General features: G+C 53.2%; 1 protein-coding gene across 3 annotated transcripts in view; it reads left to right on the forward strand.

Moving 5' to 3' along the window:
• Positions 1-22,740, forward strand: part of ALPL (alkaline phosphatase, biomineralization associated) — a 61,317-nt gene that overhangs the window by 25,233 nt on the left and 13,344 nt on the right. For 2 of the 3 annotated variants that reach the window (XM_061148106.1, XM_061148108.1), the window contains exons 2-5: positions 15,815-15,978; positions 21,171-21,290; positions 21,592-21,707; positions 22,408-22,582. In XM_061148106.1, the coding sequence (XP_061004089.1) occupies positions 15,918-15,978; positions 21,171-21,290; positions 21,592-21,707; positions 22,408-22,582 (472 nt within the window). In that variant the 5' untranslated portion in view covers positions 15,815-15,917. Of the gene's footprint in view, positions 1-8,456; positions 8,553-15,814; positions 15,979-21,170; positions 21,291-21,591; positions 21,708-22,407; positions 22,583-22,740 lie in introns of those variants that run through there. The other variant, XM_061148107.1, reaches the window with a different exon arrangement.

The raw sequence follows: 22,740 nt of genomic DNA on the forward strand, positions 1-22,740 counted from the left end.
TACATAAATCCATCCCATAATTGTGGGAGATTTTATTCCTTGGCTGAAATTTCGCTCGTTGGTCTGATTGACCTTGAATCACAGAAGAAAACTTATATTTATGGCCAGAGTCAGAGCAGACATTATTAACTGACCCGGTGAGGGCATTCTACCTGGTAATATCAATAATGACCTGAACATGACGGGTGGTGCACACATTGCCCAGCCAAAACGGATTCCGACGAGGAGGATTCTGAGAGGTGGGTAGGACACGTGGCGCCTCCTCTTGACCTTTCCCGAATGCTTCTGGTTGGTGTGACTTGTTAGTTCCGTGTTGCTTACCAGGACGTGTTGTAAAATAGCTCACATAAGCGGTTACTGCAGTGCCTGGCTGGGGTGAGCAGTTTCAGTCAGCGTTTCCCCTAATACAGTGGTTAAGAATGAAGGTTCTGACTTACTTAATCTCTGTGTTTCAATGAGTAGCTAGGTCAGCTCGTGAAACCTCATTTGCTAACCTAGCATAGTGGTTAAGAGCTTACACTTCGGGCTTGGACGATTTGGGTTCGTAATCCCAGCTCTGCCACTTGTCTGCTCTGTGACCATAGGCAAGTTACTCAGTCGCTATGCTTTCCCCCCAACTTCTGTCTAATAAGGTCGATCCTAAGGGTGCCTCCCTCGGGGTGTAGGAGCCGAATGAATGCAGCTGTCACCGTGCTGACGGTGGTGGTTCACCATCACACGGACCTTTCTTCATTCCAGTCCATGAAATCTTGATGTTTGTCTGCCAGGCTCTATCTAAATTTTTTAAAAATACTACCCAATATTATTGCCTAACAGATAACTCTCCATTGCATTTCATCTTTAAAACAGCCTTGCAAAATCAGGATGTTTTAAAAACCTTGCAAAATGAGAATCTGTAACCCTGTCTTACAGATAAGGAAACTGCAGCCTCAGACATAAAATCACTTTCAAAGCCGTACCGCCAGGACTTAACCTTGTATCCAGCTTCTCCAAGGCCAAGGCCTTTCCGACTCTGCCTCATATTCAGAAAGATTAGTCTGAGGTTTGGGAGATTATTGAACAAATCCAGATGGGAAAACTCGGTGAGAATGCCCCCTCCCCATACCACACGTATGCCAGCTGTCTGCCTGCTCTAGGCCTTCCACAAGATGTCTTTTGTAGGTTTCATGCAAATACAGGTTTCGTGATGGGCCAGAAGTTAATTGAGGAGACAGAACGAGGGTGGATTGGACAATTAGTGGCTCAAGTGACCTGAGAGAGAGAGCCAGAGGGGCTCTGGGAAGGAGCGCAATAGTCTTAGAGGACATTGAGTCAGCAAAGAGGAGAACTGAGATTCAACAAGCCCGGAGCTGACGCTGGAGAGCGAGGCCTGCGGAAGCAGTTGTAGGTCTTGCTGAAAGGCGGTTCCAGAGTGTGGCACCGGGGCTGACCCCAGCCCTGCTGTTTACTCTTGCAGGTTTGAACATGTGGCTGCAAAGGGCTGCTAGTAACCTTTGGTAAGGGAGAAGTATCAGTGCACCAGAATCTCAGCTCCATGGCTGCTTAGATTGGCGTGTGTGGACTTTTTAGTCCTGAAGTCTTGGTTTCCTTGTTTGCAGTTCTCAACTGTGTGGATTATTGCAAGGCTCCAGTGAGATGTTTTCCTGGTGAGACCTTCTCTGATCTCTCTATTTAAAACTGCAAATAAATAAATAAATAAAACTGCAGAAAAACAACCCCACCCCAAAACAACAACAAAAACTCCCCCGCAAATACCACCTCCCCTCCCTGCCTTCTATTTCTCCATCTCACTTACCATTACCTACTGATTTTACTTATTTTCCTGCATTATCCTACTGATTTTACTTATTTTCTTGCTGTCTGCTCACCCCCCCCCCCCCCAGCAGGGATTTGCCCCTGGTATATAGTAGGTGCTCAGTAAGCAGTGGTCAAATGATGGATGTTGAGGCTGTATCAGTTGGATCTTAAAGATGCTGGGCAGAGGCAATAGGACAGCTCACTTGGGATGCCACGGGCTGCCCATGAAAGCGTTTGGAGCCTGGATTTTAGGGTGGTGGCTGAACCCTTTCTGGCCACAGCCTGCAGGAAGTGAGCCCTGTAGGAGAGCCCTGTAAAGCCGGATGGGCCTGAGTACTGGGGCTTCTCACGGAGCCAAGACCCTCAGGACAAACAGGAAGCCCATGATACTAGGCTTCCCTGCTTTCTTTAGCTTTTTAAACCACTCTGATTGCCCTGTGCAGGCATGCTCAGTTGCACGGTCATGGCCTCCTCTTTGTGGCCCCATGGACTGCATCCTACCAGTCACTCTGTCCATGGAATTTTCTAGGCAAGAATACTGGAGTGGATTGCCATTGCCTCCTCCAGGGGATCCTCCCAACTCAGGGATCAAGCCCGCATCTCCTGCATCTTTGCCACTGGGCCACCAGCGAAGCCCTCTGATTGCCCCTAAGTGGAACAAACTACCTCAAAGAAATGTCAGTCCCAGCACCATCCTTACCATCCAAAAGGCTGGGAGAAAAGGCACTGGGTTGGAGCCAGACAGATCCAGAGGCTTGGCCTGGCCCTGCCCCTCTTTAGCAGTTGGGCAAGTCACTACACCCCTCTGAGTCTCTATTTCCTTCTCTGTGAAATGGGTGCAGCAGTTTCCCCCTTGTAGGCCAGCCTCCTAGGGCTTTGTGTAAAATATAGTGAAAATGTGTTTGGTGACCTAGCATCGTTAGACCAAAGGGCCTGGAAGGCTGATTGTACCTGTGGCCCTCAGCATAGGACCAGGCACATAGTAGACACTTGGAACCAGGTGGTCAAAGAGTTGTTAAACTCAACTGACAACAACCTGTTGGAAGCGGACGGTCTGAGTCTTGCATGTAGTAGGGCTTTTAGGCAAACCCTCCCCATGGACTTTCTACGATTCTACAAGTTAATAGATTCCACAAAGACCTAACTTGTATCAGTTGGCCTCATTTTATCATCCACTTGAAACTTACTGATCTGTCCTTAACTCGTTTGCAAGATTTTTTCCTTTGATAGAGACAACTAGCTGAGTGACATGATGTGGTTGTTTACAATGTAAGCAGCTGAGAAAAATGGGCTAAACTGGAGTTCTGAGCTCAGGTTCTATGTTCCAAATAACAGAAAATCCAAGGTAAGCAATAGGGGGAGGTAATTAGCTCATGTAACTTGGATGTTCAGAGGTAGGTTTCAGGCATGGCTGTATCCAGGGGCTCAAGCAGTGTCATCAAAGAGTCAGATTCTCTGCATCTCTCTATTCCACCTGCTGAGAGCTTGCTTCATCTTCAGGCTCCACACAGCGCACCTCCCCATAGCCCCCCACCCTCATGTCACACCATCCAGGTGGTTCTCAGTTCTCAGAAGGGGAGACAGCAGAAAGCCACAGAAACAGAAACCTGCATAGCTCTTGACAGTCTGTAGAGCGCCTTCTCTCTCAAGAAGCCATTACTGGAAGTGGAGAGGCATTTATTGTCCCTGCTTGACAGGTGCGAGAACAGCCCTTGAGTAACCTGCCAGGACTCTGACTTGTAACTCTGAGCAGTCACCACGCGTCTCAGCCCCTTTGTGTAAACTTACAAACCCAAGGGGCTGACCCCGGAGGGAGGGGGCCGGTGTGGCTGAAAGCCCCCCTTAAGTGCCTCTTCCAGGCGGGAGAGGTCTTGAGGAGGCTGCAGTCACGTGGAGGCCCAGGAGGAGCCGGTCTGGGGACAGAGGCAGCAGCCTGACGTGAGGAGCGGTCACGGGGCTGGACGCACGCACAATAGGAGCCCTGCTTTGCGCACTTTCAGGACGCTGCTGCATGCACGTGTGCGCACACACACACACACACACACACGTCACAGGGCACACTGACGCAGGGCTTCCTGTCCTGGGGGTGGCTGAGGCATCGGGATCTGCTGTCCGTGATGGTGACTCTGATGGAAGTTGTCCTGCATGTGACTGAGCTGGGAGAGCCAGTGCCCTGGATTCGGAGCCAGACATGCCTGGCCTGCATCCCAGCTCTCCCACGTGGTTGCGGTGTGACTCTGCACCCCCTGCCTTAGTTCTCTGAGCCTTAGTTTTCTCTTCTGACCCGAGCTGGTAATTCCCACCTGGCCGGGTTCTTGGAAGGCTGAACAAAAAGCTCCTGGCACGTAGTAGGTGCTTCATCCATTGAGCTTCCCTTCCCTCTTCATAGTGGTCCTCCTGTTGACAGCTGTGTGGCCCTGGCCGAGCCACTGAACTTCTCTGTGCAGCGGGAGCGACGATCGCCCGTACCGTGTGGTGTCGGGAGGGTTAGACGAGGGAAGGCCTGGGAAGCACTCAGTGCCCGGCACGCTTGTTCTCGCTTCTCCTACTAGCTAACATTTACTTTGAGTGTTTAATATGGGCCAAGCCCTGGGTCTTTGTCTTACTGTTTGTTGTGAAATTCGTTCTGATGATCAGCCCAGTGATACAGGTACGCACTATGATGGTTGCCTTTGGACCCGTGAGAAAACTGAGGCCCAGAAACGGCAAGTGACGTGCCCAAGGTCACAAAGCCAACCAGTGATGGGGGCTCTGCTCCGCCGTGCTCCCCTTGGTTGGGACCCTCACCTCTGCAGGCCCATATTTTCTGCCCAGGTGCAGGGTGCATTCCCGCCCTCCCAGAGTAGCAGGGATATCAAGTGCAGGAGTGCCCGGAGCCACCAGCCGCTGGAAGGTTCCCTGGGAATGTGAGGAGCGCTGTTACCGTGGGCCCGGGGCAGTGAGACCTGTCTCTGGGAACATCCGTGCCCTTCCTGTTCCGACGGGAGCTGGGCACTGGAGAAACCAGACACAGGCCACCCGGGGATACTGCTTGTGTTGGCTGCCACCCAGAAGGTTACAAGTTCATGGTCCATCTCTCTGAAGTTCAGAGCCGCCTCAGCGCCCCCACTTTCAGGGCCTGTGTGGGGCCGTCTGTGGAATGGAGGTTTCTTCTCCTTGGGGAAGGCTGCCAGGGCACGTGGGGCAGCGGGGGGCAGGCAGGGAGAGCAGCCACGGTGGTCCAGGGTCCTGCAGGAGAGCCAGCCGAGGTGGGGGAGGAGGGGTGTGTCCAGGGGTGGAGCCAGGCCTCCAACCGAGGTCCACCCCTCCCCCCCCACCCCGCACACCCTGGGTGGTCCCCTCTGCCCGACAGGCCTCCTGTGATCAAAGACTTGGACTCAGTGTGACCTGGGGCAAGTCCTCTCACCTGTCTTTCAGGAAGTCGGGGTAAGAAGCCCTCCTGCAGGGGCTGAGGTGCACAGTCAGGAAGAGCGTATGGTGAATGTGAGTCAGGTGGTAGCTGTGTGTCTTCCATTCACCCACACACATATCACGTACGCGTTGCGGGTAGAAAAGACGCGGTTTCTTTTAACCTTCCTGATTGCTTCAGGAGTTTACACTTGGCCCTGGGAGACAGGAACATCCACAAGCGATGTTGAGTTCTTGACTTGGTCGCGTTCTGGCTGTGTGATCTTGGATCAGGTGTTTAAGCTCTCTGTGCTTCTCTTTTGTTACCTGGAAGTTGGGTGTACGGCATCAATGCACACAAGTTTGAGTAAACTCCGGGAGTTGGTGATGGACAGGGAGGCCTGGCATGCTGCAGTCCATGGGGTCACAAGAGTTGGACACAACTGAGCGACTGAACTGAACAAGCTGGGTGTAATCATAGTGCCTACCTAGTAAGCTATTGTGGAGACTGAATGAATTAATATAGGTGAAGTGTTTAGAACAATGTCTGGCACGCAGTAAGAGCTATGAAAAGATATGCTATTTTTATCACAAATGTAATGACCAAGTGTGTAAAATAAGGATTTTTCTAGAATAGGCTCAATTTGAAATGTTCTTTTCAGTTGACAGGAATCACTAATGTTTGGAATTCCAAGACGCTGGCATCCATGCTGTGCATCACAGACTGCCCTGTGCTTCCCATAATAGCCCCAGAAATCTTAGCTGGTTGGTGGGGAGACCTGTTCCTTCTGTTCATCGCTGTGTGACCCTGGGGAGGTTGCACACCCTCTCTGTGGCTTTTGTTTCTTGTCCGCTGTGAAAGTTAGCGTGGACAGCTCATCTTCTGGTACCAGAGGGGCTCCCGCTGTGAGTGCTGAGTGGGGTGCCCAAGGGCAAGAGACGGTAAACAGCTCGGATATAAAACACACCTCCCATCCCCGTGCCGCTCAGCTCCCAGGCTTGGCCCTGAGCAGGGTGGCCCGGGAACACGTCCTTCCCGTGGGAGGGTGAGAGCCCGTGTGAGAGCATCCCGGACCCTCCCCTGCCCAGGCGCTCTGGCCTCCCCGGGCACGGCGTCCCCAGGCCTCCTCCTCTGGGCCCTGCCCTCTCCCTCCCCCACCTCCCTGCTGCCAGCTCTCCTCCCTCCGGTTGAACCTTGACTGGCTTCAGTCCTTTGCCCGCGGAGCCAGTGTGTGGCACCCAGACTGGGCCAGGCGCCCCAGAGAGCCGCAGAAAAACCAACAGCTCTAGAACTCAGATCCTTGAGGCTTTCAGTTCCAGCTCTGCCGTGTGGCCTTGGGTGAGCGGCAGACCATCTGAGCTTCAGAGTCCTCATCTGTGAAATGGGTCAGCAAGAGGCATGTAAGTCAGGTGGGGCCTGCCGAGCGCCTGCCCTTGACCCCGCTGACCTCGGGGAGCAAAGTGCTCTGTGGTCTGTCCTGGCTGACTCTGTCCTCTGTCACCAATGGTCCCCTGCCTTCCGCCCCCGCCCCGACCTCTAGATGCCACATTGCTACCTCCTTGCCTTTGCGTTTTCGGGTTCCCTGTGTGGACCGCTCGCTCTCTCTATTCATTTTAACTTTACCATCCTTCCAGCCTGGCTCTCCTCCTCCCCGCTCCATGGAAGCTTCCCCGCTGACCCAAGGTGGTCTCTTTTTGCTTCAAGAGGGAAAGAAAGTGGCAGGTCCCCAGCTGGGTGGTGTGTCTGTGAGAGAGAGACAGACAGGCGGATCTGGTCCTCAGGACACGCGGCACCCCTTGACTCTGAGAACTGGAACCTCCACGTCTTAACTAACCCCTCCCCCGGCTGGAGGTGCCCAGTAGCCAGGCAGGCTTTTCGGTTTCTGGAGTCTTAGAGCGAGAAAGAGCTCCCGGACCTCCCGGGCGGGCGGTCTGTGGTGCGCCCGGGGGGAAGTGACCGCTGGCTGAGTGGGCAGGGGAGGGTCTGTGTGTTCTCAGCGCCAGCGTCTCGCCTGCCCACTCGCCTCCGAGTCCGTCCCCACGCTGCCCAGCGGCCGTGGCTGCCAGGCGACACTCACTGCCCGCTTGCCACGTCCTGTGTATCAACTCATACAATCCTTACAACGACCCTGTGGCTTCAGTCTCCCCCTTTGCCGATGAGACGCCTGAGGCTCCAGGGGTGGGCTCACTGGCCCTGAGCCCGCCCCCATCCCCCGGGCTTGAGAGGGGCGGAGCGGGGTCTGAACCTGGAGCCCTGGCTCCTGGGCTTGTTTCCTGCTGCAGAGCCGCCTCCTCAGTCCCTCAGCATTGACCTGCCACCCTTCCACCGGCCTACCCACATTCCTGCCCGGCCGGCCAGCTGTGCGCTGGGGCTCTGCCAGCCACGGGGCGGCTGCCATCCACAGAGCAAGATCCCTGCTCGCTAGGCACTCACCCCGTGGTAAGGAGCGACCACCTGTGGATCTCTAAGATTCTGATAAATGTGCTCCAGGTCTTGAGCACCCAGCTTCTAGGGGAGGAGCTGTAACTCCCGCCAGGTCCTACACGGGGGTGCTGGGCGGCCCAGCAGAGCTGAGGTCAAGGGGGGAAGGGTGATGGGAGGACTTCTTCGGGTGGACAGCAGGGAACATTCAAGACCTGTTCCAGGCCAGGGAACGCAGTGTGCAGAGGGGCTGAGGCTGGAGGTGCCTGGGCGCAGGGGTGGGGGGGTGGAGGTGGTGGTGGAGAGAAAGCTGGCATCTTATTACAGCTCTGAAGATGCCACGGCTTGGCAGCAGGCAGGGCTGACACCACGCCTCCCCAGGCACTCCCGTGTCATTTTCTGCCAAGATGGGGTGCTGTCAGCAGTGGCTAGAGGTCTCACTCTATCCCAGCACCTGGCCCGCCACCCTCCCAAGGAAGTCTGTCCTTGGGTCTGACCTGCAGCCCACTCTGACCACCACACATTCCTTCCAGAGCCCTTCACCCAGAGGCTGCTTTATGGCAGCAACCGTAAATAACTTCCGTCCTGAATGAATAAACTCCCAGCCAGCAAGGCTTGCCAGGGACGCTGGGCTTGGCTGCGAGAGCGATTCCGTGTCCCCTCTCTCTGACCCTGCAGCTGAAGTGTTCCTGGGCTGATCTTCGGCGGCTTCCTCTCCCCAGGCAGCTGCTGCAGCCCAGTCTGGTGGTGCCAGACCCCCTCCAGCTCCCATCCCGTTCCCCACGCCCCCCATCGGAAGCACTGGGAACATTTAGCCCTTCTGTTCAGTCACAGTTCCTTGAAAAAGCCAAGAAGGCCCAGCTCACAGCCCAGAGGCACTGGCTCCGGGCTGGTTCTGATTATTCTCAGTGCATGTCTATGGGGAGGAGCAGCCGGGAGACCTGGGGTAAGTCTTTTGTCTTCTTTAGGCCTTAATCTTCCCATCTGGGCAATGGGATCATCTCCAAGGCAGTGTTTCTCAAATTAATCTGCTCGTGGGATGACTTGCCAGGCCCTGCCCTGGGAGATTCTGAGTAGGTTTGAGGTGGGGGTGGGGGCTAAGAATTAATTAGGCGGGGGGAGGTTGTTATGTCTCTTTAATTTCTTTTAAAATTTGAATGCAGCCATCCCCAGGACACCTTTTCTTTCCCAATGTTTCCTAAACTCAAATATTGGCAGACCTTTCTCACCTAACAATTCACAATTCCGGCAAAATGAAAGTAAAAGTGACTCAGTCGTGTCCGATTCTTTGCGACCCCATGGACTATAGTCCACGGAATTCTCCAGGCCAGGATACTGGAGTGGGTAGCCCTTCCCTTCTCCAGGGGATCTTCCCAACCCCGGGATTGAACCCAGGTCCCCCCACTGCAGGCGGATTCTTTACCAGCTGAGCCACAAGGGAAGCCCACAATTCAGGCAAGGTGGGGGTTATTAGCCCCTGGATGAATTTTTACGTATTTATACACTTTACCTCCCAGATGATTGTAAAGAATACTTCCATCACCCCATAAAGTTCCCTCATACACTTGCTAGGCTATATACCTCCCTGGGTACCATTTGGGAGCAGGACTTTTCTGCAATCACCCAAAGTGATTTTTGTGGTCTGGGACATTTGGGAAGAGCTGGTCAAAGAACCCTTCCCAGCCCAGACATTGCTGAACTGTGACCTCTAAACTGGGGGCTCCCGGAGAATGAATAGCTGCTCCCACGGTGTACTGCTCGGGAGTCCAAGGTGACACTGCTGCAGCCTCGTATCGATTCGTTGGGCCGGTGAGTAGGGAGCTATAAAGGGCATCTCGGGCCTGAGAGCTGAGTGGGTGTGGGGAGGGCTCCTGGGTGAGCTGTGGTGGGAAGGGTCTGGAACGGGGGTGACCCCCGGGTAGGCCCCACGTGGAGCCCTGTGAGGGCCTGGCTCTGCATCTCCCATCAGTGTAACCCTGGATCATCATCACCACGGCCCCCTGGGCCTTTTCCCCTCACCTGGGAAGGGGGACAATTGTATCTAGCTCTCAGTTGGTTAATATGGATGAAAGTAAGATCAGGTATGGGCTTCCCAGGTGGCACAGAGGTAAAGAATTCGCCTGCCAATGCAGGAGACGAAAGAGATGCGGGTTCATTCCTTGGGTTGGGAAGCTAACCTGGACTGGGAAACGGCAAGCTACTCCTGTATTCTTGGCTTCCCTGGTGGCTCAGATGGTGAAGAATCTGCCTGCCATGCAAGAGACCTGGGTTTGATTCCTGGGTTGGAAAGATCCCTTGGAGAAGGAAATGGTAACCCACTCCAACATTCTTGCCTGGAGAATTCCATGGACAGAGGAGCCTGGCGGGCTACAGTCCGCGGAGTCATAAAGAGTCGGACACGACTGCGTATGCACATGCAAGAGGAGGGACGTCACATTTCAGTGCCCGGCCTGCCTCTGGGGTCTCCTAAATGGGAGAGAGATGTTAGAAGGAGAAGGCAGCAGGCTCTCTGATGCAGGAACTGACCAGCATCACACAGCCAGGAAGTGATGGAGCTGGGACTTGAACCAGACTTGCTGGCTGTGACAGCTCAGAACGGCTTTCCTGATAAGCCTTGTTCCCCCCATCTACCCTGCCTATGTCGTTAGGACGTGGTGAGGATCTGATGCAAAGAGAGAAAGAAAATGTTTTAAGGGAGTAATGCGATGAGTTTCCTGTTTTCTTACTTAGCTCAGTGGCGCCCTGTTTCTGGCGCCAGGAACTGAACTGTGACCTCTAGACTGGGGGCTCCCGGAGGATGAATAACTGCTCCCACGGCACCAAGAGGGTAAAAGCATCTCCCCCTACCATCCTTGGGTGCTCTGTACCATGGGATCCGAGGTGTCCCAGGAGGCTGGACATATAATCGGAAAAGGCCTGGTCTCTTAGGCACCCAGGCCCCGTGGGTATCCAGTGGCTTCCCCTCTCTGAACCTCAGCTTCTGAATCTATAAGCTGGGAACTATAATCACCATCCTGACTTGAGAGGTTGTTGGAAGTCAAAGAAAAATGAAGGGCTTCCCTTGTAGCTTAGTTGGTAAAGAATCTGCCTACAATGCAGGAGACCAGGGTTCGATTCCTGGGTTGAGAAGAAGATCCCCTGGAGAAGGAAATAGCAACCTACTCCAGTATTCTTGCCTGGAGAATCCCATGGACTGTAGCCTGCCAGCCTCCTCTGTCCATGGGATCACAAGAGTCGGACATGACTTAACAACTAAACCACCACCACCAAAGAAAAATGGAAAGGGGATTGGGGACACTTCGGAAGCAGGAAGGGCCCCTCTAGGCAGCGGGCGGTTCAGCTCCCTCCAGCCTGTGTGTGCTGCTTCTCTGGTGATGGCTGGGTTTGCACACCTGCCTGAGACTTGACTGACGCCTCCTTGCCGCCCTGCAGGGCTGGTACAGTCCCAGACCTGAAGCAGTGCTAGGGTTGGGGTTACAGCTGTGATGGCCAGCAGATCCGGGTTCAAATTCCAACTCCATCACTGCACCTCTGAGCATCTGTTTTTCCTTCATCTGGAAGTGGGGCCTGGCACACCATTGGTGCTAAGTAAGAACAGTTGCTCTTATTCTGGACAAGGGTTCACCTCTCTGGCTGATTCAGGGCAGACACAGGTTCCTGGGCGTGAAAATGGTTGGAGCAGCTCTTGGTGCTGGGAAAAAAACAATTGTGCTATTTGTCCCTCCCCCGTGGCCTGGAAAAGGCGTCATTGGGTTTGCTTTCTGGGTCAATGAGTCTGTCTCTCTTTTGTGGTCGGGTTCGTTTGGATCGTTGTTTTTGGATTCCATGTGTAGGCAGTGTTGTTTGGTGTTTGTCTTTATCTGACTTGCTTCACTTGGTATGATGGTCTCTGGGTCCATCTGTGTTGCTGTGAATGGCATGGTTTCATTTTTTATGGCTGAGTGATATTTCTCTCTGTGTGTGTGTGTACCGCATTTTCTTTATCCATTCATCTGTTGATGGACATTTGGGTTGCTTCCATGTCTTGGCTATACCTTTTTTTTTTAAGCTTCTAGGAATTCTCCTTTGGCAAAGCAGCATCATCCAATACGTTAGTGTTTTAAAGAAAGAAAAAAGACGATGACCCTGGGTAGGGGTTCCTTTCCTTCTGTGCTTTTATCCCACAAGGCGCCCAGCACAATGCCTGTCACATAGTAGGTGCTTTTTCCTATCCGGGCTGGTCAAGAATCTCCAGGAAAACAGAAACTGTGTCTGTCCTGTTCCCCACAGAGTCCTTAGTCCCTTGAGCAGAGTCGGGTACATAGCATGTGCTCAGTAAATGTTTGGGCAGGCAGGAGGAGCGGCCAAGCCTCCAGTGGGGATGGACCAGCCTGGAGGAGGAGAGCCTCGGGGATTGTCCCTCCTCCCGTTTCACCCCTCCTGCGCTAATCCCCAAAGATTAACCCCAAGGAACAAAGCCAGGTCAGGGCCACTGACCCAGGGCTTTGGAGCAGGCATCCAGGGCGCGTGTGACCGAGTGTTCCGAGGTGTGCTGGCGGCTCCGTGGGGCCCTCTTAGTTCCAGATGGCCCTCCTGTCCCCCACCCTGGACCTGGTCCTCACAGCAGCCCTCAGCCTCCTCCTCCTGGTGCTGACCTTGGCCTTGGTCTGCTTCTTCACCCGTCTGGCCCAGCCCCTCAGGTAGGGCTCGCCCCAGGCTGACTCCCGCCCGGCCAGAGATCCTGCCCTAGATTCGTGTGGCTTCTGTTTGCTCTTGTGGGAGGGGGAAGGGTGGGCACTGGTCTTTCTCCTTCTCCGTGGTGGGGAAACTGAGGCCCCAAGAGGTTGAGTCAGCTGGAGATTGAATCGCGCTTGGCCGCAGACTAGCTGAGAGCCTTTGCCCAGTTTCCTAAACCGTGAAACGGGATCTGATGGCACTTGTTGTGCCGATTAAGTGGGATCGCAGATATACACTGTTCTTAGCACAGGGCTGGATCCGAGTGCCCAAGAAGTGGCAGTGATTTCTATCAGTCATGTTACACCGTCGTGTGTCCTGGACCTTGTGAGGCCCAAGCCAGGGCTGGCTTTCTGCCCAGTTTCAAGGGGCTCCCGGGCCCTCTGTCCCAGGATGCTGAGTCAGTCCTCAGGGCCAAAGCCCAGCCTCCGCTTCCTCCGCTAACCTACCAAGGAGCCGCTCCTCCTGCAGGGCCGGAGCCCGGCCCGGACTTCTGCACACTTGCTGTGCATAATCAGGGCACGTAGCTGTGAGCCTGGCAGAGACGGTCTGGCTGGGAGGTGGGGGTGGTCGTGGGGGGCTGGCACACACCCGGAGGCTCCCTTCTGAACTGATAGAGCGCTGGCAGAGGGTGGTGTGCAGCCGGGGTCCCTGCAGCCCCAGACGGAGCCCCACGAGCCCATTGCCCAGGGCCACCCACCCAGAAGCGGACTTGGAGCCACCGAGTCCGGATGGGGGCTGAGAGGAGGAGCCAACGAGGGCGACTGGCCACGGAGTTTCCTAGGAGACCCTGGTTTCCTAGATTCTTGCCTCCTCTCCTTTCCAGGCAGAGGCAATGGGGAAAAGGCACCTATTTGTCTTCAGAACAGACCTTTCTCAAAGCCACAGCCCTGGGGCCAAAATTCAGAGCATTCCATCCTGAATCATGGGACTTTTCATTGTTAGTTCTGTGTGCACGGGGTTGGGAGTCGGTGATGGGGAAGAGATGGTTTTCACTCTCACCGAGCGTCAGGCTAGCAGAGGAGAGAGACAAGAATAGCCAGGCAGGGCCAGGCGAGCCTTGGAGAGCTCCTGGGGCCACCTTCACTTTCATTTTTCCTTATTGATGTGTCTGTTTTGGACTTGTGGTGCAGACAGTTGAGTAAGTCCTATTCCTCAATGTATGGGCTCCTATCATGAGCTCCCCAGCACCAGTCCCAGCCATTCTCCAAATGTCTTCATGCCTGTATGCTTTAAACTTTAGAGTTGGACTTGACTTAGCGGCTAAACAGCAACAACCATCATTAAAGTCACGATATATTCTCCCGGGTCGGCTTCCTTCACTCAAGCTCACCTTTACAGGAGGCATCCCTGTGGATGTATATTCTTCTCAATTATTCATTCTCATTGTTGTGTAGATTTCCTTCTCGTGAACCCATACAATGCATTTGTCCATCTCGTCGAAGATGGACAGAGTTTTGAGGCCATTATGAACAGGGCTGATGTGAATATTCTTACCTACGTCCTTTGGTGAACACACATGCATTTCTGTTGCAGCTAATGGGTCAGAGGGCATATGTATGGTGTCCCCTTGATAGATATCATTGGTTTACCACAGTGGTTGCACCAATTTCTGCCTACCAGCAGTGAACAGATCCTCTGGTAATCCCAATTCCTTGCCAATGCTTGGACTTTTCTGCACACAAAAACGGAGGATTTGGGGGTGACTCCTGCCTACCTCCAGCTCTTAGACCACTGACTTTCAACTGATGTAAATGTATACTGTACCAAGCACTGGTGTACAAACAAATAAGGCAAGGTCCCTGCTTTTAGAAGCGCTCCGTGTGGTGGGTGAAATGGACCAGGAAGGAATTGCTTTCAAAGCAGAAAGTACATCTAACACAGCTTTGTAAAGCGACCATACTCCTATAAAAATTAAAAACAAAACAGAAAAAAGCAGAGAAGCACATGCAATGATTGTCTTCATATTGTATATCAATTTAATAGCTTCTTTTTTTCTGATGTTGGAATAGACAATAGTAATGTTTGGAAACTAAAGTAGACTTAAAGCATTAAAAGTCATCCGAAATCCCACCACTCAGAGTTAAGTGCTGTTAGATGGAGGCCGTTTCCGTTCAATTCCTGAGCCTCCCTTCCTGCACCGCCACCCCCTGCTCCGCCCCGGCACAGGGCTATCCAGCTGGGTGACGTGTTTGATGCACGCTGGGCGTTCTGTGGGATGGAGTGCTGGTGAGCCCTGTCTGTGGGTACTGGAATGCCCCAGGCACCTTTTAATGATTTATTTAATTTGGCCGCACTGAGGGGCATGTGGGATTGAGATCAAACCCATGCCCCCTGTAGTGGAAGCGCAGAGCCCTGACCCCTGGACTGCCAGGGAATTACCCCCGTGCACCGTTTTAGGGTTGAGTCAAGAATCAAGACCCTTTTCCAGGAGTAGACTGGTTTCTTATCTCACATGTCACTGTTGTGGGTAGAATGTTGTGCCATTTCATTTGTGTAACAAATGAAATAATCATTCTTGTCTTGGTTTTGGTGAAAATAGTAACAGTGCCACTCTTGCCGTTTTAAATTCCTCATCTTCCAGTAACATTTGTACACAACAGGGTCGGTACATTTCTCAACAGAGTTAGTACACTGCTCAGAAATAGTTATTCACAGTCCTACTATCCATAGAAAACCACAGTGAACATTCTGGTGTGTTTCCTTTCAGTCCTTTTTAAGAAATAACATTTAAAAAAATTATAAAGGTAACATCTCAACACAGAAGGAAAATTTGGAAAAACAGCAATGAAAAAGTAATCAGTCCTCTAAAATGTCACTATCCAGAAATGGTCACACTTGTAAGAAAATCTTGTCCTGTATGTCGCCTGTATAGTTTATATATCTCTTGCCATAAATGACAAGCTGTAGAAGATATCATAGCAAATACCGCTGTCCTATAAGAGCACATGTAGGTGTCCCTATGAGAAAAGATGGACTCTTTGTTTTATCTCTGATGTACTTGGGACATGGGTAATTCAAGGCTGAAGACGAATGTTCCAGAGCAGAGCTGCTCACAGTAGGGTCTGTGAACCAACAGCAGCAGCAGCACCGGGGAGCTTGTTAGAAATGCAAACGGGGTCTCTGGGCCAGGGTTGGGGGTACTGGAATCTGTTTCAACAAGCCCTCTGGAAAATTCTGATGCATCCTGCAGTTTGAGAATCACTACACAGAAAAGCTGAACTCTGATGGGCTCTGGGCTTCAGGTGGGTGGAAAGTGGGCCTTCAGTTGAGGAATGAGAAGGAGTCAGTTGGCAGCATAGAACTCATTTATGCCTCTATAGCTCTTTGTGTGGTTAAGCTTTCTGAGGGAGGGACCACTTAGATTTGGCATCCCAATGCCTAGCCTCCTGTAATAAGTGGAAAATGAATGAATCCACAAACAAATAAGTGAATGAACAGATGACCTCTGGAGTTGTGACTTTCATGTCTTTTTTTTTTTTTTTTAATTTCTAGGATTGGAACATCAATTAACTGCTGACCACGGGCAGCCCGCCTCTCCCACCCACATCCATCACACCTCTGGGCTCCAGAGAGAAAGCAGGTCTTGGAGTACGCCATGATCTCACCATTCTTAGTGCTGGCTGTTGGTACCTGTCTTACCAACTGCTTAGTGCCAGGTAGGATTCGGGGCAAGGGGGGATGGAGGGGGAGACCTGGGGTAGGTGGGATGGGATGAAGGCAGTGTCTGTGGTCAGGGTCATAGACTCACCCGCAGGATTTAAGAGCTGGAAACAAACGTTCAGAGCAGGAAATCCCAGCTACTACATGTGCTTGTGTTGGAAGAGTCAGTCTTTCTCCTTTTATATTATTCTTTAATTGCAGTTTCTAGTCTCTCTTATCGCTAGGAATCTGAAATAGAACTTACTCTATGAACGTTTCTATAAACCCTTGATAGAACATTTCTTTATATTTTGTAATTCTTGCTTTAAAATTCACCTCCAAGGAGTTTTATTTATTTTTTTCTTTTCGTAGTTTATGTTTCCTATCAGAAACTCACATGAAAGTGTTTTTACAGTGTTTGATTCTGCAATCAGTTCTGTAAGAGTGTTTATGTTAGTTTCTCAGTTTGGGGCTCTCACACTTTAAATTCAGGCTCGGATTTGGAGTATTTTATATCTGATTTATTTTTGACTGTGCTGGGTCTTCGTTGCTTTGCACAGAATTCTCTAGTTGTGGAGTGCGGGCTCGGTAGCTGTGACCCACGGGCTTAGTTGCCCCACAGCATGTGGAGCTTTCCTGGACCAGGGATCGAACCCATGTCCCCTGCACTGGCAGATGGATTCTTATCCACTGCGGCATCAGGAAAGTCCTTCAGGTTTGGAATTGAGTTCACATTTTATGCCTGGCTTTCTCTCCCCAACCCTTCCATAGCTCCCAGGCAAAACATGTACCTGAAAACAGTCTCAACTCTTCTGTATCTGATCGGGGACCCCAAGGGTCCCTCAACATCAGCTCCTGTTTGCCTTCATGATTTTGAATTCCGACTTAATTTCTGCCTCCTGGGAATTTCCCTTCTGCCCACCTTTTCTGCCTTCCGCTTTCTCTGCCTTTCCCCGCTTCTGCCTTCCTTTTCCAAGCTATATGCTGCTCTCAGTTGCTTTTTCCTTGAGCATTTCAGTGTCTGTTGTGGAGGGGAGTCTTCCCTGGCTTTCTCCATGTGACTAGGAGTCCCCCAACTTGCCCACCCTGAGCCTTAATTTCTCCATCTGCTCAGTGGGGATACTGGTCTCTCCTCCTTGGGGCTGTTGTGGGAATTACAGGGGACAGTCACAGTGTCAGGCAGGGAGCAGGTGCTCATGGGCAGAATATATTTCAATGGATGAGGAAATTGGGGTGCAGAGAAGGGACTGGCCTCCCAGGTCCCACAGCACATCCGCAGCAGGCCTGGGGCCTGAACCTGACTGCCCGGCTCCCGCCACTGCTCCGGCCGTGCTCACGTGATGCCGCTCAGTGTGACTCCCTGCGGGCCCAAGGTCGCTCTGGGACTGAGTTCCTGCTTTCTCAGCACTCACAGCCTTCTTGGGTGAAAGATGGATGAAATGAGAGAAGATGAAAAAGCGACAAAATGAAAGATGTTCAAATATTTAGCCCTTTAATTTTTCATGTCTGTTTCATTTTAGCCATTTTGATGGGTGTGTAGTAGTGTTACATCGTGGCCTTTTCCTTTAAAAAAAAAAAATAGGGGACTTGCCTGGTGTTCCAGTGGTTAAAATTTCACCTTCCAGTGCAAGGGGTATGAGTTTGATCCCTGGTCAGGGAACTAAGATGGCCAAGAACTCCAAGCTTTAAAACAAGTGATAAATTGTAACAAATTCAATAAGGACTTCAAAAATGGTCCACATCAAAAACATCTTTTAAAAAGTAATTAGGTATATAACTTGAAGCAAAGTGTGCAGATCTTAAATATACAGCTTGAAGAGTTCTGACATATTTTGGTACCCATGTAACCATCACCCAGATCAAGAAAGGACATTTCCAGTCATGAGACGCCAAGAGCTTTCCTGTGCCACGCCCCGCCTGGCCCCAAGCAGGGACGAGGAAGTGTCTAGGCTTCCTCTTGCTATCTTAGACGAGTTTTGCCTGTTTTGGAGCCTTGTATAGATGGACTCACACAGTACGTACTGGTAAGTACTCTTCATGTAGCATTCGTTACGGCACAAGGATTTCTGAGTGTCCTTTAATGGTCTCCAGAAATAATAGCTTCCTGATGCTCAATAGCTTCCTGAGCATCAAAGCCACCGTTGCTTAAACCAGTCCTCAGACCATGAAGTCCGTTTGACACCCACCAGACCCTTCTTGGACCCTGGCATAGCGCTGGTGAGAAAGACAAGGCTGTGCCTTCACCAGACTCCCGGTCCCCCACGGAGCAGGCAAACAGGTACAGGGCTCACCTGGAGAAGAAGCAACGGGAACAGGGAGGCTGACGGCAGCCTGGCCCCAGGGCGTGTGCCAGCTGCCAGGGGGAGGGCAGGAGAGGCAGAAGGTCATCACCGCCCAGATGGCACCCAAATGGCCAAAGAAGCTCCTTGACCAAAGCCTCGGCACTGTGTTCATTGAAACCTGCCCACAGCTAGTAGGTCCCTGATCAAAACCACTCGCCCGTGGAGTTGGGAGTTAGTAGATGGAGACTCTCACATATAAAATGGATGAACAGCAAGGTCCTACTGTACAGCACAGGGAACTATATTCAAAATCCTGGAATAAACTGTAATGGAGAAGAATATGGGGAAAAAAGATATGTGAATAACTGAAGTCCGTCTAGTCAAAGCTGTGGTTTGTCCAGTGGGCATGTATGGATGTGAGAGTTGGACTATAAAGAAAGCTGAATGCCGAAGAATTGATGCTTTTGAACTGTGGTGTTGGAGAAGACTCTTGAGAGTCCCTTGGACTGCAAGCAGATCCAACCAGTGCATCCTAAAGGAAATCAGTCCTGAATATTCATTGGAAGGACTGATGTTGAAGCTGAAACTCCAATCCTCTGGCCACCTGATGCGAAGAGCTGACTCATTGGGAAAGACCCTGATGCTGGGAAAGATTGAGGGCAGGAGGAGAAAGGGACGACAGAGGATGAGATGGTCGGATGGCATCACCAACTCAATGGACATGAGTTTGAGTAAACTCCGGGAGTTGGCGATGGACAGGGAGGCCTGGCGTGCTGCAGTCCACGGGGTTGCAAAGAGTCGGACACGACTGAGCGACTGGACTGGGCTGAACTGAGTCACTTTACCGTACAGCAGAAATGGACACAACGTGGTAAATCAGCTATACTTCAATTAAAAAAAAACTTCTATTTGAAAACCCAAGTTTAAAAAAAACAAAACCACTGGCCAAGGGCACTTGCTCAGGCTTTACATCTTTCAATCCTAGAACTTCTTGTGAGTAGCTCCATCCCCTAGTTTTCCTGGAACAGAAACTCGAGTGGCAGGAACTTGCATAAAGGCGTTCAGCTGGATGGAAGGACCACAGTTCTCTGGGCTCCAGCAGGAGCCTCTGGCTGGGAGGTCTAAACTTGGGGAGCTTTGGAAGAGAGGAGTGTTGCTGGGGGCTGCCGGCATGAAGGTGGTGGGCTGAGGGGTCGGGGTGAGGATGGGGCCGCTGGGAGCGGGGTGGGGCACGGACGGCTCCCAGGCTTGAGGTGAAACGGCTTCCTTTCGTGTCCTTGCCCGCACTGCCTGCCCCACGCAAGAGTAGCGTGTGTTTCCTGGTTCCTCTGCGGCTCAAATCTCAGGGTGTTCAGTTTCCCCATTCCGTAATGTGGAGGAAGTAATGGTAGCCACTCCGTCAGGCTGCCGGGGAGGGGAAGGCTCTTGGCACAGCCTGGGCACCGTGCCTAAGAAGGGAGTGCTGTGGGGACGTCCCTGGTGGTCCAGTGGTTGAGAACCCTGCCAGTGCGGGGCTCGTGGGTTCAGGCCCAGGGGTCGTGGGTTCGGTCCCAGGGGTCGTGGGTTCGGTCCCATGCAGGAGGATTCCACATGCTTCTCTTCCAACGAGAAGCGCTCTGCAACTAGAGAAGGCCTGCGTGCAGCAGCAGAGAGCCAGCACGGCCGTACAACAGGAAAGCTGTGCTCCTCACCCGCGCTGCGGGCCTGGGCCTGGGCTGGGCCACGGGATGAGGCCTGTGTCTTCAGTCGTGAATGTGTAACATGACCTTGGACACGACCCTCCCACCTCTCCTGGCCTCCGCCGTCCTTCCGGGCAATGGGGGCCATTGAGAGAGAGCGTCTCCAAGGAGGGCCCTTCTCGAGGCTTCTGTGTTGTGATGGGCAGGTTTGGAGGGGCCCGAGCACACAGGAGAAAGCAGCAGGTGGTGGGAGGGCCCTGACCCCCGTGGACGGGGATCTGGGGCCTCTGCTTGGAGGGAAAGGGGAGTCCGGGTCTGGCGTGGAGATGTTGGGAGTGGGGTGTTGGTCCTCTCCTGTAGGGCCGTGTGCTGCCTTATCTAATCCTGTCCTCGTGAGACCCTGAAGGTGCAAACACCCGCATCTGACGGGGAGGAGACTGAGGACCCAGGACCTCAGCTGCTCCACACAGCAGCTGTTCTGCAAGGACTGTCAAGCCCTAGAGTGTTCTTTCCACTGGAAAATTGATGACTCAAGCCATGGACATGGTGGGGGTGGTGGGGGTTGAGAGAGACAGACAGAGAAGCAGGCATTCCTGGTTTTCCCAGGAATTAGGGACACAGAGCACCTTCTTGGCCAATTTACACTCACAGGAGTGAGGTATGTGACTCCTTTAAGTTTGAAACGGTAAATAAAAAGGCAAGCCTTGCTTTCCAGCCCTGCTAAATAGCTGTTGCTGAGTCAGGGTCCTGCTGAGCCTACTTTAATGAATAAGCCAAGCAGAGTTTATAATTGATGGCTGGGATACATCTGGGGGTTCCTGCCGTTGGAAGTAGCTTGTTCTCTTGAATAGGTTAAACATTACCCTCCTGATTGTGCTCGCACTGTTCATTTGCTGCCTGAGCACATGTCTCTCCACTGGGTGGAAGGAAAGAGCATGGGCTTTGGAGTGAAGCCCAGCTCTGCCAGTGTCTGCCAGAGCTGTGTGGCCTTGGGCGAGTCTCTTGGCGTCTCTGAGCCTTGGTTCCTCCGCTCTCCGGTGTGGGGAGAAGACCCAGAATCCTCAGGCTTGTTTGGCCTGGCAGAGGCTGGCAGACCTCAGGATGGCTGTCTGGGATGGGGCAATGACTGCTTGCTCTGCTGACTGCAGGCAGCCTTGCCATCATGATGAGAAGTTGGGGTCTGTAATGGCTGGGGCTGGGGGAGCTGCCCTGCTCCTGCTGAATAACTCTGCCTCTCTGTCTCTGCAGAAAAAGAGAAAGATCCCAAGTACTGGCGAGAACAAGCTCAGCAGACCCTGAAAAATGCCCTGAGGCTTCAGACTCTCAACACCAATGTGGCTAAGAATGTCATCATGTTCCTGGGAGATGGTGAGGCCTGGGGTGGGGGTCCGGGGGGCCAGGCAGAGGTGAAGGAGGCTGTGCTATAGAGGCTTGGCCTCTGGGGGCATGTTGCTGAGGGTGGGGGGGTGGGGCCAGGCTGTGGACCCTGAGGGTCTAGGGAAGGAAGGAGGAAGTGCCCCCTGCCCAACCAGGGAAGGTCTGGTGCCCCCCTGCCGAAGCTGCCTCGGCCCCAGGCTGGGGAGCTGTGGGGGCCTGAGAGGCCTGATTGAAGAGGCTAGGAGCCCGAAAACCTGAGCTCCTCCCCCACTCCCCCCGACCTCCACCACAGGCATGGGAGTCTCCACGGTGACAGCCGCCCGCATCCTCAAGGGTCAGCTCCACCACAACCCCGGAGAGGAGACCAGGCTAGAGATGGACAAGTTTCCCTATGTGGCCCTCTCCAAGGTAAGCTCCCGCCCCGAGCCTCCCCCTCCCAGGAGGAAGTGAAGGGGAGTCGCCCAGTCGTGTCCGACTCTTGGCGACCCCGTGGACTGTAGCCCACTAGGCTCCTCCGTCCATGGGATTCTCCAGGCAAGAATACTGGAGTGGGTTGCCCTTTCCTTCTCCAGGGGATCTTCCCAACCCAGGGTTCGAACCCAGGTCTCCCACATTGCAGGCAGACGCTTTTACCTCTGAGCCACCAGGGAAGTCTGAATAAGGGGGTCTCCATTTCCTCCGCCTAGATCCTGCCCCGCTCTCATTTTCCCTCCCCTTCCCCAGCCTCCCTGCCTCCCTCAAGAACCTGCTCCCTTCTCCACACTCACCTGCCTCCTCCTCCCTTTGCTGGCTCCCGGAACTCCAGACCTAGGGAGAGCTGACCCAGGCCTCAGCCCTCTGCCCAACGAGTCTCCATGTGCTAGAACACTGCGTTCCTGCCCCTTCCTGCTACCCTGGCTGCCAGGGCACGGGGGTGGGCAGGAGGCAGGCAGCTGGGGGATCCGGTGGCTCTAGGGGTGGGGAGACCTCGGTGGGCAGCAGGACTCGGCCAAGACCGCAGGAGGCCTCTGTCTGCCTTGTGTCCAGGTCCCGGGCTGTGAGTGGGGGTGGGGGGCAGCAGGGTGGGCCAAGGCCAGGCTGTCTCCTGACCTTCCTTTCCCGCCCGCAGACGTACAACACCAACGCCCAGGTCCCCGATAGCGCAGGCACCGCCACCGCCTACCTGTGCGGGGTGAAGGCCAACGAGGGAACCGTGGGGGTGAGTGCCGCGACCCAGCGCTCCCAGTGCAACACCACGCAGGGCAACGAGGTCACCTCCATCCTGCGCTGGGCCAAGGACGCAGGTGAGTGGGGCGGGCCGTGCGGAACGGGGCCCGGCTCTGTGGCCTGTCTGGGCCTCAGTCTTTCCAACTGTACAACGGGGAGAGAGCAGAAAAAGAGGCTCGCCAGGGTCCTTCCAGCTCTGATGTTCCAGGACTTTGCGAACTCTTCAGGGACTTTC

Source organism: Dama dama, chromosome 8, assembly GCF_033118175.1.
Source record: "Dama dama isolate Ldn47 chromosome 8, ASM3311817v1, whole genome shotgun sequence".
Taxonomy (NCBI): Eukaryota; Metazoa; Chordata; class Mammalia; order Artiodactyla; family Cervidae; genus Dama; species Dama dama.